The sequence below is a fragment of the Ostrea edulis genome, chromosome 5, assembly GCF_947568905.1.
Source record: "Ostrea edulis chromosome 5, xbOstEdul1.1, whole genome shotgun sequence".
Lineage (NCBI taxonomy): Eukaryota > Metazoa > Mollusca > Bivalvia > Ostreida > Ostreidae > Ostrea > Ostrea edulis.
The window spans coordinates 59,995,104-60,010,548 of NC_079168.1; the positions used below are offsets into that span (position 1 = coordinate 59,995,104).

General features: G+C 34.4%; 1 protein-coding gene across 1 annotated transcript in view; it reads right to left on the bottom strand.

Annotated features, from left to right (window-relative positions):
• LOC125652371 (lipoxygenase homology domain-containing protein 1-like) overlaps window positions 1–15,445 on the bottom strand; it is a 48,707-nt gene that overhangs the window by 7,675 nt on the left and 25,587 nt on the right. Inside the window, exons 10-16 of the mRNA XM_048881518.2 lie at window positions 14,195–14,364; window positions 13,956–14,042; window positions 13,472–13,784; window positions 10,110–10,279; window positions 9,824–9,910; window positions 5,667–5,964; window positions 4,389–4,561 (exon numbers count right to left, since the gene is read on the bottom strand). Coding sequence (XP_048737475.2) covers window positions 4,389–4,561; window positions 5,667–5,964; window positions 9,824–9,910; window positions 10,110–10,279; window positions 13,472–13,784; window positions 13,956–14,042; window positions 14,195–14,364 — 1,298 coding nt within the window. The remainder of the gene's footprint in view (window positions 1–4,388; window positions 4,562–5,666; window positions 5,965–9,823; window positions 9,911–10,109; window positions 10,280–13,471; window positions 13,785–13,955; window positions 14,043–14,194; window positions 14,365–15,445) is intronic.

Sequence of the window (15,445 nt, forward strand, 5' to 3'; positions counted from 1 at the left end):
AAGAAGATTTTTCCTATATATTTGTATGTAAAACTTTGATCCCCTATTGTGGCCCCGGGCATCCAACCCCCGGAGCCCATGATTTGAACAAACTTGAATCTGCATTATGTCAGGAAACTTTCATGTAAATCTCAGCTTTTCTGGCTTAGTGGTTCTTGAGAAGAAGATTTTAAAAGTTTTTCCCTATATATTTGTATGTAAAACTTTGATCCCCCCTTGGGGCCCCATCTTATCCCCGGGGGCTGTGATTTGAACAAACTTGAATCTGCACTATGTCAGAAAGTTTTCATGTAAAAATCAGCTTTTCTGGCTCAGTGGTTCTTGAGAAGAAGATTTTTAAAGATTTTTCCTATATATTTGTATGTAAAACTTTGATCCCCTATTGTGACCCCATCCAACCCCAGGGGCCCATGATTTGAACAAACTTAAATCTGCAATATGTCAGGAAGCTTTCAGGTAAATTTCAGCTCTTCTGGCCCAGTGGTTCTTGAGAAGAAGATTTTTAAATGACCCCACCCTATTTTTGCATTTTTGTGATTATCTCCTCTTTGAAAGGGACATGGCCCTTCATTTGAACAAACTTGAAAGCCCTTCACCCAAGGATGCTTTTGGCCATGTTTGGTTGAAATTGGCCCAGTGGTTCATGAGAAGAAGATGAAAATGTGAAAAGTTTACAGACAGACGGACAGACAGACAGACGGACGCCGGACAAAATGTGATCAGAAAAGCTCACTTGAACCTTCGGTTCAGGTGAGCTAAAAAAGACATGTCTCCCCCACCCCCACTTCAAAATTACATGAAGTCCATATTTAGAAAACATGGTGATTACTTGACCTGAAAAATGATACACAATTATTGACATTTTTTGGCCAATATTTTTTTGGTAATGATTATGCAGATTCTGCACTGTGCGATATGGATGACATCACAATTTAATAGCTGATATCAACGACTGGTCTGAAAACTCATATCACATATCAGACCAGCATGCAAAAATGCATATCAATTCCGAAATTATGCATTTGCTCGTAACAATCAATGTATCAAAGATTTTACCATGGCAAATCAATGTATCAATTTTTTTACTGTAGTAAATCAATGTATGAGAGTTTTTGCCACAGTTAATTATAACTAATGTATGTATCAAAGTTTTGACCACAGTTAATATATTAAAAATTTACCATTATAGTAAATCATTGTATAGTAAGTTTTTACCAGAATAAATCATTGTATCAAGATAATTTACCATAGTAAAGTAATGTATGAAGTATTCCTTGATGTACCTTTAAACTATGACCACAAAAAAACCCATTGATTAATTTTTAAATTCCTAATAATTCTGGTAAAATGTTGAAAAAATCAAATATTATATTCACCTCAAAGGCACATTCATATGAATATAACATTCTATTTCTTCTAATTTGTTGGATTTCAGCCAATCAGAGAGCTCAACATTATTTGATCATATAATAATAGATAAGGATTAATTTGCCTGTAATGTTGAGTGACTACTTAATTAGTTAAAGTTCTTCAAATTATTGATCAGACAATTGCATGCAAAATTGACCTATGACCTTTGACCTTTTCATAAGAGAATCGGTCAACTTCAATAGTCATGACCAAACCTGAATATAAAGTTTGACGGCCATTGAACAAAGCGGGTCTTTAGTTATTGGTCTGACAACAACTGCTCCACATATGCTAAAAAAGTCCCAAATCAGTAGGGGTAATTGGCTAGCCATGTCCATCCTGCCTATGAGATTTGATGACTGTTAGATGAATGGTTCGCAGGTTATTGTTTGGGCAATAATTATTGTATGCATGCTTGAAACACCGTTTGACCTTTTTGCCTCAAGATCAATATGGGTAATCTACTAGCCCATCACCAATCTGTGTATCATATTTTGATTTTTTTCAATCAAATGATTCTCAAGATATTTAAAAGACAACACTTTAAGAATTGCTCTACCAACAAATGGGTGCAAACCAATATACTCCATCTTCTCTAGCCAGAGGGAGACAAAATGAACAAGAGGCCCATGGACCACATCCCTCACCTGAGTCACCTTGGCTCATATTTAAAGATTTTTCCTATATATTTGCATGTAAAACTTTGATCCCTATTGTGGCCTCAACCTACTCCCAGAGGCCACAATTTTTTCAAAATTGAATCTAGACTAAGTCTGGAAGTTTTCATGTGAATGTAAACTTTTCTGGCCCAGTGATTTTTAATGATTTTTCCTATATATTTGTATATAAAACTTTGATCCCCCATTGTCGCTTCATCTTACCCCCGGGGGCCATGATTTTAATTAACTTGAATCTGTACTATGTCAGGACGCTTTCATGTAAATTTCCACTTTCCTGGCCCAGTAGTTTTTGAGAATTAGAACATATTTAAAGATTTTCCCTATATATTTCTATGTAAAACTTTGATACCCCATTGTGGCCCCATCCTGCCCCCGGGGGTCATGATTTTTACAAACTTGAATCTGCACCATGTTAGGAAGCTTTCATGTAAATTTCCACTTCCCTGGCCTAGCAGTTTTTGAGAAGAAGATTTTTAAAGATTTTCCCTATACATTGTATGTTTGTATGTAAAACTTTGATCCCCTATTGTGGCCCCATCCTATCCTCAGGGGCCATGATTTTAACAAACTTCAATCTGCACCATGTTACATGTAGGAAGCTTTCATGTAAATTTCCACTTTCTTGGTCCAGTAATTTTTGAGAAGAAGATTTTTAAAGATTTTCCCCGATATCTTTCTATGTAAAACTTTGATACCCCAATGTGGCCCGATCCTGCCCCTGGGGGCCATGATTTTTACAAACTTGAATCTGCACCATGTTAGGAAGCTTTCAAGTAAATTTTCACTTTCCTGGCATAGAAGGGTTTGAGAAGAAGATTTTTAAAGATTTCCCCTATATATTTGTACGCAAAACTTTGATCCCCCTGGTTGTGGCCCCATCCTACCCCCAGGGGCCACGATTGTAACAAACTTACATCTGCACTATGTCAGGAAGATTTCATGTAAATGTCAGCTCTTCTGGCTCATTGGTTTTTGAGAAGATTTTTAAAGATTTTCCCTATATATTTGTATGTAAAACTTTGATCCCCTATTGTGGCCCCATCATACCCCTGGGGGCCATGATTTTAACAACTTGAATCTGCACTATGTCAGGAAGCTTTCATGTAAATCTCAGCTTTTCTGTCTCAGTGGTTCTTGAGAAGATTTTTCCTATATACATGTATTTGTATGTAAAACTTTGATCCCATATTGTGGCCCCATCCAATCCCCGGGGGCTGTGATTTTAACAAACTTGAATCTGCACTATGTCAGGAAGCTTTCAAGAATCTCAGCTTTTCTGACCCAGTGGTTCTTGAAAAAAAAGATTTTTAAATGAACCCACCCTATTTTTGCATTTTTGTGATTATCTCCCCTTTGAAAGGGACATGTCCCTTCATTTGAACAAACTTGAAAGCCCTTCATCAAAGGATGCTTTTGGCCAAGTTTGGTTGAAATTGGCCCGGTGGTTCTGGAGAAGTCAAAAATGTAAAAAGTTTACAGACAGACAACAGACAACAAGCGATCAGAAAAGCTCACTTGAGCTTTCAGCTCAGGTGAGCTAAAAATGTATCAAATCTGTCTAAAATAATTACAAGTGAACATCTTCAATATCCCTGCCATTCTTGTATAAGTTAGAGTAATGATTGGAAAAAAGGATTGCAGTTTCAGATTATATTATCTAGATACTCTTTTAAGGATGACATAAAGAAATCCATCAAAAGGAGAATATGCACTCTTTTCAGTGTACATAAACTCACTGCACAAAGTATGAATAATGTTGTATGAAAAAATAGGTACATGGTTATTGCGTGCCCATTCCAACACAACTTTGCAAACATTCTTTATATGGTAATCAACAAAGGTGGTGCTTTTGTTAAGGACTGGAAAATAAACACATGTAAATCGGAAGTACTGCAGGGCACAGAATGTTGATGATGAAATGTATAATGCAGACCTACAGTTAATATCAAGGTATCAACTCCCAACTTCTGTAACAAATCACAGGCAACATTTGTCAACAAGACTATAAGATGGAAGCATATGGTGTGTTCAGCTATAAAAGTATTGGATTGAATAAAGTTCATGAAACTTGACATAATATAGTAAGGTTCTCCTCAATGAATCAAAATAAACTAATTGAACATTAACGAAAATGATATGTCTCACTGATAAATCCAACAAAACATGATAGGAGACTGTGAAATATGAGTGATTAACAATATGTCATACATTATCAAGTTAATTTGGCATGCAGTTATGAGTTTTGTCCTTTCTTTTCATTTACATTACCATCCTAATTTTTTCAACTACTTCGCTCACCTTGAAAACATCCACCTGTCCCTTTTCAAAGTTATTTTTCTTGGCATCTAGTGGAAGCTTTGTAGTTTCTTGACCTTTCTTTCCATGCAGCTGTATGTAAACATTAGCATCAGTCCCTGCAAAGGCTTTGGTCCCAGTCTTCACAATGATCTGGTACATTGTGCTGGCCTCTCCTAATTACAAGAAATGCCAGAAAGTAAATAGCTTTATTTTTTCTTAGTACAACTATAGAAGGTTCACTTTGTATCAAACCAAAACAAAATTGCTGCAAAGTTCTCTATTAAGCAATAATAGATCTGCTTTGATTAACCATTTAACTGAAAACACATTTAACACTTTCAGTACAGATCTTTGAATCAACTTTAAGACTACATAATAAGTTAATGTTTTTGTTTATTTGTTTAATGTCCCTTCAAGAATGTTTCACACATATTGAGACATCAGCAGCTGTATTTGAAGTGTCACAAATCTAGACCTATACATAGTGCTCAGGGCCATAGAAGTGAGGTTTCTTTATTGTACCAAGGCCTGCAGCAAACAAAACCTTGTTTTATAAGGTATGCCTCTCATTTCTAAATGCCAAGTTTTTGTTGAAGATGCAGTTACATGTACTACCATTTCTTACATATTCAGTTGAACTCCATCCCATAACCTCCCAATAACAACTCCACTACAAAACAATGAACCACCACCACTGCTTATGTGTATAAAGACATACCCTGACTAATGTCTCCCTTCTGACATTTTGTATAACAACATACCCTGACTATATTGTCTCCCTCTGACATTTTGTATAACAACATACCCTGACTAATGTCTCCCTTCTGACATTTTATATAACAACATACCCTGATTAATGCCTCCCTCTGACATTTTGTATAACAACATGCCCTGACTATATTGTCTCCCTCTGACATTTTGTATAAAGACTTACCCTGACTAATGTCTCCCTCTGACATTTTGTATAAAGACTTACCCTGACCAATGTCTCCCTCTGACATTTTGTATAAAGACTTACCCTGAGTATATTGTCTCCCTCTGACATTTTGTATAACAACATACCCTGACCAATGTCTCCCTCTGACATTGTGTATAACAACATACCCTGACTATATTGTCTCCCTCTGACATTGTGTATAACAACATACCCTGACTATATTGTCTCCCTCTGACATTTTGTATAACAACATACCCTGACTATATTGTCTCCCTCTGACGTTTTGTATAAAGACTTACCCTGACTAATGTCTCCCTCTGACATTTTGTATAAAGACTTACCCTGACCAATGCCTCCCTCGTAATGAAGCTGTTTCTTTTTACATTTAAGTTGCCTCTCAGTCTTTCCGTCATCCTCTTTTGAATCCAGCCATTTATTACAGGGGAAGTAGAACACTTCATAATCAGGAATTCTGATCACTTCCTCCTCCTCCTCCTCCCCCTCACTCTCTGTGTCTGAATCCTTCTCCTGTCTCTTCTTCTGTTTCTGCTTTGCCTTTGCCTGGTCTTTGATCTGTTTCTTCACCCTCTCTGAGTGAATTCTGATTTCTTTTTTTGTGAGATGTTTCCTAATGGTCACCTATGATTTTTAGAATATCTTTGCAATAATTGTGATCAATCTTGACACAGGATAAACAATAATAGTATGCAAGTGGATTTGTACATTGTATACTCTTGAAGACTTCTCTCAGTAAATTTTTACCCACAATTGTAAATAAACAATTTCAACGGTTGACACGTTTAATTAAAGCTAAGAATATTGTCAGAATGAAAACAAGTATTTTCTGTCATTCTTTTGTTATTTTGGATACATGCATTAAGATATCACAAATTATATCATTATACATTTCCATTTTCTCAATTTGGTCATTTCCAATTTCTCAATTTGTTTTTTAAAAAGGTGCTAATTAAGTCTTCCAAACAAAGTTTGGAAATTTATTGATTTTGCTCGGTTCTTATTATTCTTCCGCTTCTTCTTCTGCTTCTCTCTCGTGCCTAAAACTGTCCAACAGTTGATGAAAGTAATAGATATTCAAGGATATGATAGGCCAATGTATCTAGATGCGCAAAAATGTTTTTGTTTTAAGATTGAAGGGGTTTAACGTACATTTTCGGTGGGATCAATGGGGGTTGGGTTTAACATACATAAAAACTGGTATAACTTTAAAACAGGGACTAATAGCGACATGGAATCTACAGAAATGGCAAGAGAATGACAGGACCTTCAAACTAGTATCAAAATCAAGTGACTCCAGTGACCTTGATCTCTGACCTTAGAACATAAAATTGGTATTACTTAAGAATCAGGTCTGATATAGAGACATAAGGTCTTCAGAAATGATGAAAGAATGATAGGATCTACAAACTGGTATCAAGATCAAGTGACTCCAGTGACCTTGACCTCTGACCTTGAATATACAAACTCGTATAATATTAGAACTGGAATTGATAGAGACATGGGACCTTCAGAAATGATAAGAAGATGATATGATCTACAAACTAATATCAAAGTCAAAGGACTCCAGTGACCTTGACCTCTGACCATAGAACATAAACTTGGTATTACTTAAGAACTAGCTCTGATAAAGATGGAATCTTCAGAAATAATAAAAGGATAATGGATTCTACAAAATGGTATCAAGGTCAAGTGACTCCTGTGACCTTGACCTTAAACATAAGTCTGGTATAACTTTAGAAATGGGACTGATAGAGACATGGAATTTTCAGAAATGATAAAAGGGTGTAGTGACCTACAAACTAATATCCCCAGTGTCCTTGACCTTTGACCTTTATCATAAAAACTTGTATAACTTAAGAACCAGGACTGATAGAGACATGGGATTATTAAAATAAATGATAAAAGGATGTTGTGACCTACAGACTAGATCAAGGTCAAGTGACACCAGTTTTACTGAAGGAAAAAAGGGAATTTTTTGAAAATTTTCAAAATGAAAGCCTTCATGATTTAGATTTGTCAAATGAAGTTAAAATTGGCATGAATATTGTCAAGGAAGGAAAATAGTAGTACTCAAAAAAAGCCACTTTTATACAGCTAGTGCTTTGTTTGGGAGACTTTATTATCGGTAGATTATAATCATATTTTGTTTTGCAAGTTGTTTTTTTGACATTGAGAACTAACTGCAGAACATCCAGGCATATAGCTGCCTATACACAAGTATGCAATTGCGTACAGATCATTTTCAGATACATAAAACTATTTTTTGTAACTAAAGCTTTGTTTTTTTTGCAACCTTGTCACATAATGCTTCAAATTTTTTATGCACCTTGACATATGTCATAAAATTGACATCATACGAATGAAGTTCTGAAAAGGTTTGATTAAATGAAGAAAACATCCTATTACTGTCCAATAATATTCTTATCAAGATAGTAGTTTTGCTAAGTTGAAATAAAACTTTAATCATTTCATATCCTTGGGAAAGTTTGATTGATGTATGATGTATATATATTGTATACATATAGATGTTTATATATCATGTTACCTCATTTCTTGTTTTTGCTTTTGTGATGGATATATGTTTCAATCTCCTGTCTAATGGAAGCTGTGAGTTTTAATTTTAGTAGAAGTGCATTTTAAAAAGGTTTTTAACACATAATGTTTGGTGCCGCATTTGAATCAGGTAACTTTGAACTTTTTACCAAAGAATACATCCAAACTATAATATATTATAGACAATACAGGGCACCACTTACAGAGCTGAATCATGATTGTAAATAATAGGTCATGTGCCATAACTGCGGTAAAGGAGTATAGCGCACTTGGTATGCAATTTCGCCTACATAAATACTTTTTTCTTGAATATCATTTTTTACAAATATTCTGCTATACAATGTCAGTTTATACTTCTGTTTACCCAAATTACTTAATAAAGATATCTATATGTTGACAGTATCTTTATTTGATGAGCGTAAACATCACTGTGATCATATAGAGTATATAGTAGATGTAACGTAATGGGCCTAAAAATTTGCAAACTGTTGCAAAAGGCCATCCTAAACCAGAAATAAAACTGAAATTGTTTTACTTGAGTATGACTGTACATAAGTCCATTTGAGGAAATTTGGTTTAAGGTGGCCCTCTTGTTGAAAATGGATAAAATATGGAAAAAAAAACGTTCTCAAAATTTACCTTGAGATATAGCAGCCTGTTAAACGTTAAACCTTTAAACTTACATGCCTCGGTGGCCTAGTGGTTTAGGTGCTCGGTAATCTAACACTTAAACCATACATTCTGAGTTCAAGTCCAATATTTTCCCAATCTATTTTTTTTTTTTTTTTTTGCTTTTCATTTTTTGGGTCGTTTTCTTGAGGGTGTGTGTGTGTGTGTTATAAATGTGATACATATATTATAACAAATATTAATCATTTTCATCATAACTTCCAATATTTGCAAGTTACGACTTAAAGTAAAGGAATTAATTTCGAGATCACTGTAGTTCCGTTTGTTTACACTAACATGTTCCTGTGTGCACAGGATTTTCAAACGTAATGTGGCTGACGAAAAGCTAAACAAATACTACAAGAAAAAGGGCACAAATGCACAGCATGTAATAAGTAAAAATAGGTTAAGGGAGGAAAAGAACTTATACAGTTTGACTTCTCAAGAGTAAATATAAAAACTCATGTAGCAACTGTCATATGATATTTAGGCAAATTAAGCTAAACACTCGAATTATCAACCAACAGCAAATGAACTGATGAAATCTATTAAAGGTGCTGCAGTCATGTCAGAAAAAGACAGTCAGTTAAGTAATGCCACATGTAAAAGGGTTGTTGTGTAATTAATATGAATGCACCTATGAAAATATTGTACTGTCCATCATTCCAAATAGGAAAATGGTTTATTGATTAAAGAACAACTCATATAAATGTCAGTAATGATAAACTGCGGCAGTTATTTATCTTGATTAACGAAACATCAAAAACGTTGGCCTTATATCTAAATATAACACACCAGTCTATTATTGGAAACCGGTGTTTTCCATTTAGATTTCTGAGTCGGCCTTTTCGTCAGCAAATGCGCTATACCTCTTTACAATGTACCTACACATAAAGTACTCTTCAGGAAGGGAGAAGACAAGTAGCTATCATAAAATTAATCAGTTTGGGAGGGTGGGGGGGGGGGGGTTGAAATTTCTGTGGTTTGGGCAAAAATAAGCATGTTTGTGGAAACTAATAAAGAGTCAGTTTCTCTTATTTGTGAGAATGAAAATTTGTGGTTCATGGTTATGATACATTTTCAACTCTTTATAGAATTCACAGCCATTAAAATTGACATACTATATTTATCAAGATTCATTATAGAAGACATGTGTACAACTGCAACACATTCATGAGGAAATGGCTATCATTACAATACGTAAAGATATCAAAAGGCAAAAACATTGGAATTGCAAATATATTGATATAAATCTTACATCATCAAGGAACCATCCTGATCCTGGCCCAGAGTCATCATGTCCAATCAGAATGTGAGAAAGTGTACCCAGGTTGATGTCCTCCAACTGGTAATTCAAAAATCATTTTCATTCAGAAATAGTCATTTCCGAATTTGAATTCTTTTTTATAATCAAATTGATCTGCAAGTTGATAAGCTTTCACAATTTGATGACAATTTGATTTCATGTTTTTAATCAAAAAGTAATAATAAATAGGTGGTAGTTTGATAAAATCAAATTTTCAACATAATCTTGATGTGCAAACCTCAAAAATATCCTCCATTCCTTTCTCAAAATTGTTTTTGGAATCGTCCAGTTTTGTACGTTTGGAACATCTACCATTTTCTCCAAACATCTGGATGAAAACATCTGCGTCTGTCCCTGCATACTGCACCTTGCCAGTGTGCACAATAACTGTGTAGTGTACCTTTTCTTCTGTAAAAAATACATGACTAATTTGAGTCTGAGTAATTAGCTGGATAGGGAAGAATTTATTCAATAGTTAAATCTATCTATAATCAGCTCAATATTAAGATGTTCTCTTCATGCAGTTCTTTATTGCCAAAACACATGAAGCTTGAAGGTTCACATACAAACAGTACAGTATAACAATACAATTAATAATCACAAACATGTCAGTAATATGCAGTTATTGACTGGATCCAAGGACAAGATATCTGTTGCCCGAAGCATAAGCTAATGTCAAACAAAGCTGCTATTGTCTGGGGACCCAGTCTATAACTATTTTGATATACAACTTCATGTTCTTCATATCAAAATGTAAGTAATAATATGAAAAAATATTGATTCTGTTTTCCTACCATTATATAATTACATGCTCACTTATTAAAGAGACACTACAGCTCATTTTGCGCAAAAATCATGAAATGACAATTTTCCTAGCGCTTTCTCAATTTTTGTTGCATTGTTGAAAGTATGAACTTTGCGAAAATAACACTTATCTAAAGTTAAAAATTATCGTTTTAACGTAAAAATTAATACTTTTTGATGGCCTATACAAAAAATATCGAGTCTCCTCCTTTCAGTCTTCAGACGCATAGACAGTAAACAGTGCAGCATGTCGTCCAGTGAGAGAAAGTGTAGTTGATAGATCTAGAATTTTGACAGATTCTGTGAGAAAAGAGGTAAAAATAGAATGAGATAAAACTCATACGTGAAATAAAATTTACCATGGTATCAGTTTGATCGTTGGAAAACAAAGAGTTCGGAGAAACCCATGTAACTCAGTGGCGGATCTAGGATTTCCGAAGGGGGTGTGAAAGTCAAAGATTAGCCACAGTAATCAGCCATTCTGGTGCAAAATTTGGATTTTCATTCAAAATCTGTGGTGTAAAAAGGGAGGGGGATCCTGCCCCCCCCCCCCTCCCCCCTAAATCTGCCATTTAAATTAGCTGCGAAGACACTACTTCTAAAAGTAAGTGCTATTTTTATCTGAACATGACAAGTGTTAGTTGTAAAAACATCGGTCAATGGGAACATGGAAGGGTTTCTGTTGAAATAGTGATTGATATAATTGCTTATTTTAAGGAGCAGGGAATATTCTTATACTTGAAAGGTGAGTGTGGACCTCCTTGAAGGGGAATTTAAATAATTTCCTACACAACACCTTTGCTGTCATTCAAAACCACGTGATGTAAATAAGCATTTAAAGGCCGAGTCAGAACGAAGAAACCTTTGAATTCCGAACGATCTTCAAAGCGCAGTTGAGAGTAAATTGATGCATCCCAATTGTTCAAAATTGTCAGTATCGATATGAATTTTATCATTTTATCAATACATGTTTTAAAAAACATTTTATTAAAATGTGGAAAATGTTTAAATAAAATGATTTCCCCATCTCAAATAGTTACAAAAGTGTCTGGATTTTTTGACACAATACTCTTCATTAGGCCTAGATATGACATCACAGTATGTAATGATCGTTAAATGCAAACTTCGTGGAAAATGCATGACATTGCACCATGGATCGAAGATCAAATGAGTTGCTATCCAGTAAGTTGGTTGTTTGTTTTACATACCACAAATTTAGACTTATGCTTAGTGCTTACGGCTGTAGCAGTGAGGGTTCTTTAATGTGCCACTGACTGCCGCGACACAGAACCTCCATTTTTAAGGTCATATCCAAAATACCAGTGATTCTCATGTCTTATCGCTGAACATCTTATGATGTAGGTTTAATATGGCATGAGCGGATCTTGGCCTCACGGCCTTCCAGTTATGAAATGAACACTCTACCACTGAGCTACCACGACCATTAGAAATAGAACAATTAGTCAACAGTTTGATAGCAGTCAACAGATCAGGAATGAAAGAAATTCAGGACTTTTTTAAGTTACCGGTCAAAATGTTAATTTTTTATGGCAATAGTTCTATATAGGGAAAATTGAAGGTGTTTAACAAAATAAAACTAAGAAGAATTGTTTTAGCACACTAAAATTGATGTCTCCCCTTCCATTTTCCATAGTTTTTTAAAAACATTTTTTTAGGGATCATCTTTAAAGTGGAAAATTAAGACTTATGGTACATAACATTCGCCTATATGCTATTGAGCTTCAAACAAGGAACAGTGTTGTGAACATATGATAGTAAATTAAACTAGCCAATATACCAAATATCAAAGGCTTATGTCAAAAGACAAACAGTTATGGTCTGAACAAAAAAATTGCTCCAAAAATTCTATTATTTGACCTTTACATAAAAGGTCAAGGTCAAAGGTAAGCAAAAATGGCATGTGCCACACTGTCTTATTATGGTATACCTACATACCAAATATCAAAAGCCTATGTCAAAAGACAAAGAATTTATGGTCTGCACAACAAAAATACCCCAAAACTTGTATTATTTGACCTTTACATAAAAGTTCAAGGTCATCAAAAATGGCACACAACACTTTGTCTTTATATGGTATACCATCATACCAAATATCAAAGGCCTAGCCCAAAATTTTTATTTGACCTTTACACATAAAAGGTCAAGGTCAAAGGTCATCACAAATGACACGTGACACACTGTCTTATCATGGTATACCCCCATACCAAATATCATAGGTCTATGTCAAAAGACAAAAAAAGTTATGGTCTGGACAACAAAAATGCCCCAAAAAATTCTATTATTTGACCGCTACATAAAAGGTCAAAGGTCAACAAAAATGGCAGGTGACAAACTGTCTTATCATGGTATACTCACAAACGAAATACCAAAAGCCTATGTCAAAAGACAAAAAAGTTATGGCCCAGACAAACTTAGTATGAGAAGCGGAAGAAGACTGAAGAAGAAGCTGAAGAAGAAGAATTCACACTAAAACAATATGTCCCCCTTCTGGGAAGGGAGGACATAATAATGCATTCATTGAAACTTGTAAATCTTCTATTTTCAATGTGTAATGAAACTTATCATCCTGGGTCTTTTGCATAAAAACTCCAAGACTAATAAAACAATCTCTTATCCATGTACATCTAAATTTGCCAGTTTTTGTTATATTTGGATACACCCTTATCATTAAAAAATCTTCATTTTACACCAAAAAAAAAAAAAAAAAAAAGAAAAGATAATGAAGTATTCTCAAATTGCTGGTAATTTTTGTAAGATTTGAACCAGGCCACTAACCTTGATAATTTTCACTGAATCTGAGTTCACCACTGGCTGCCTTTAATTCCCTCTCCACCAGCCCATCCCCTTCATCACTGGCCAACCATCTGTTGCAGGGGAACACACACTCCTCATACAGAGGGGGTGTTATTTTCCTCCTCCTCTCCTCCTCCTCCTCCTCCTCACTTTCTTCATCCCTTCTCTTTTTCCTTTTCTGGTCCAAACTTTCCTTTCTGGATTTTTTCAGTGCTTCTTTCTTTTCTCTCCTCTTTTCCTCTTTCTTCACATATTTTTTAGCTTCTTTTTTCAAAATGTATCGTTTGATCCTGACCTAAATATCGGTATATACATGTATATCAAATGTACTTGGAACGACCAAAAGTCAATTTAATTTCAACATAGTAAGTCACAACATGTGCAACAACAACAAAAAATAATCAATAAATGGACCAGATAATTAAGTCTTATTGTCTAGCTTGGCATAATTTTTTTTTTAGATTACCTCATCTAAAAACCACCCAGCACCTGGTCCAAAGTCATCATGACCAACAATGATGTGAGATACCATACCAACATCAGGAGCTTCTACCTGGATTACAAATTGCAGAACAAAAATAGTTTAATTATTTGACTGATCATAAATCTATGCCTTAAGATGAATCAAAATATGTGAGTGAAATGAACTCATAATAATCAAGTTCACAGCTTCTTTCAGAATTATATTTATTGTAAAAGTCTTACTTTAAATTGCTCAGTAGCACCTCTTTCAAAATTGTTCCTTGAGTCATCCATCCTGAGTTTGCGTGTGGCTCGGCCATCTTTTCCACAGATTTGAATGAAGACGTTTGCATCAGTTCCTGCATACTTGATGTCGCCAGTTTGAAACGTCAACAGATATTTGGTCTTTGGACCTACACAATAAGAATAAAGAAATCATTTTGATGTCTGTTGCTATGAATTGTAAATCTAGTTCCAGAATCTTTTAAATGAAATCATTTGGAAATAATATTCATTTAATAGAAATATATGTACTATTGTTGTATTTTAGCTTAACATTCATTGATGACTAGAACTGCCCTAATGGGACTAATCTTATCCATATTGGGACATATTTGAAACATTGTATAGTTGAAGGTCACTAAGTTATTTAAGAAATAGACTCAATTCAATTCTAAAAATTCTTGAAGGCACATGTAATTAATGAACTGCGACACTTCATACTTCATGAAGTATGTTCTGTTAGCACTTCAAGATCAATTTTGGCTATGTTGAGGGTAATTTCACCCACAACAGCATTCAGTTTAGACTAGTTTCATCTCTCTTCATCTTCTGAATGTTGACATCGATGAATAAGAATAGTAAAATAAGTTCTGTTTACAGTTTGGAATTCAACTGGTTGAATTTGCCCCTTTAAAGGAAAAGGAGTCGGGGTAAATTTTACCAAATTCAGTTTGATAATCTTTATATTATCGTGGGAGAAAAATGAAAAACAGTAAAGAAATTTAATTCTTAAAGTTAAACAATTTGTAAATTATAATAAACAGAATGAAATATTTACTTTTGATGTTTAAAAATGATTGAATGTTAGGAGTATATACTAATTAAGCATATATTTTATTCTTGAATGCTTAAAAAAATGAAGTATATTAGTCAGAACGATATCAGATATACATTCCCGGATTCTGATGTCTTTGTCATCTATGGTATTTATCTAAAATGGTCGAAATTGACCCATTGATCAAAACTTGACTCATTTACTCCAGATTTTCAAATTACAAAATCTAAACATTAAATACGTTTTTGTCCAACCAGACCTTTGTTTACATTGTTCACAATGACCTGAACTGGTTTCAGGACAGCAATCTCAATGCAAATGTAAGATAGTACTGATATATAGAAAAACATTTGTTTACATGGTATAATTGCATTTCCATGAAATCTGGGGGGAAATAAATCAACAGCATTGAAGAGGATCCAGACAAAATGCAGAGT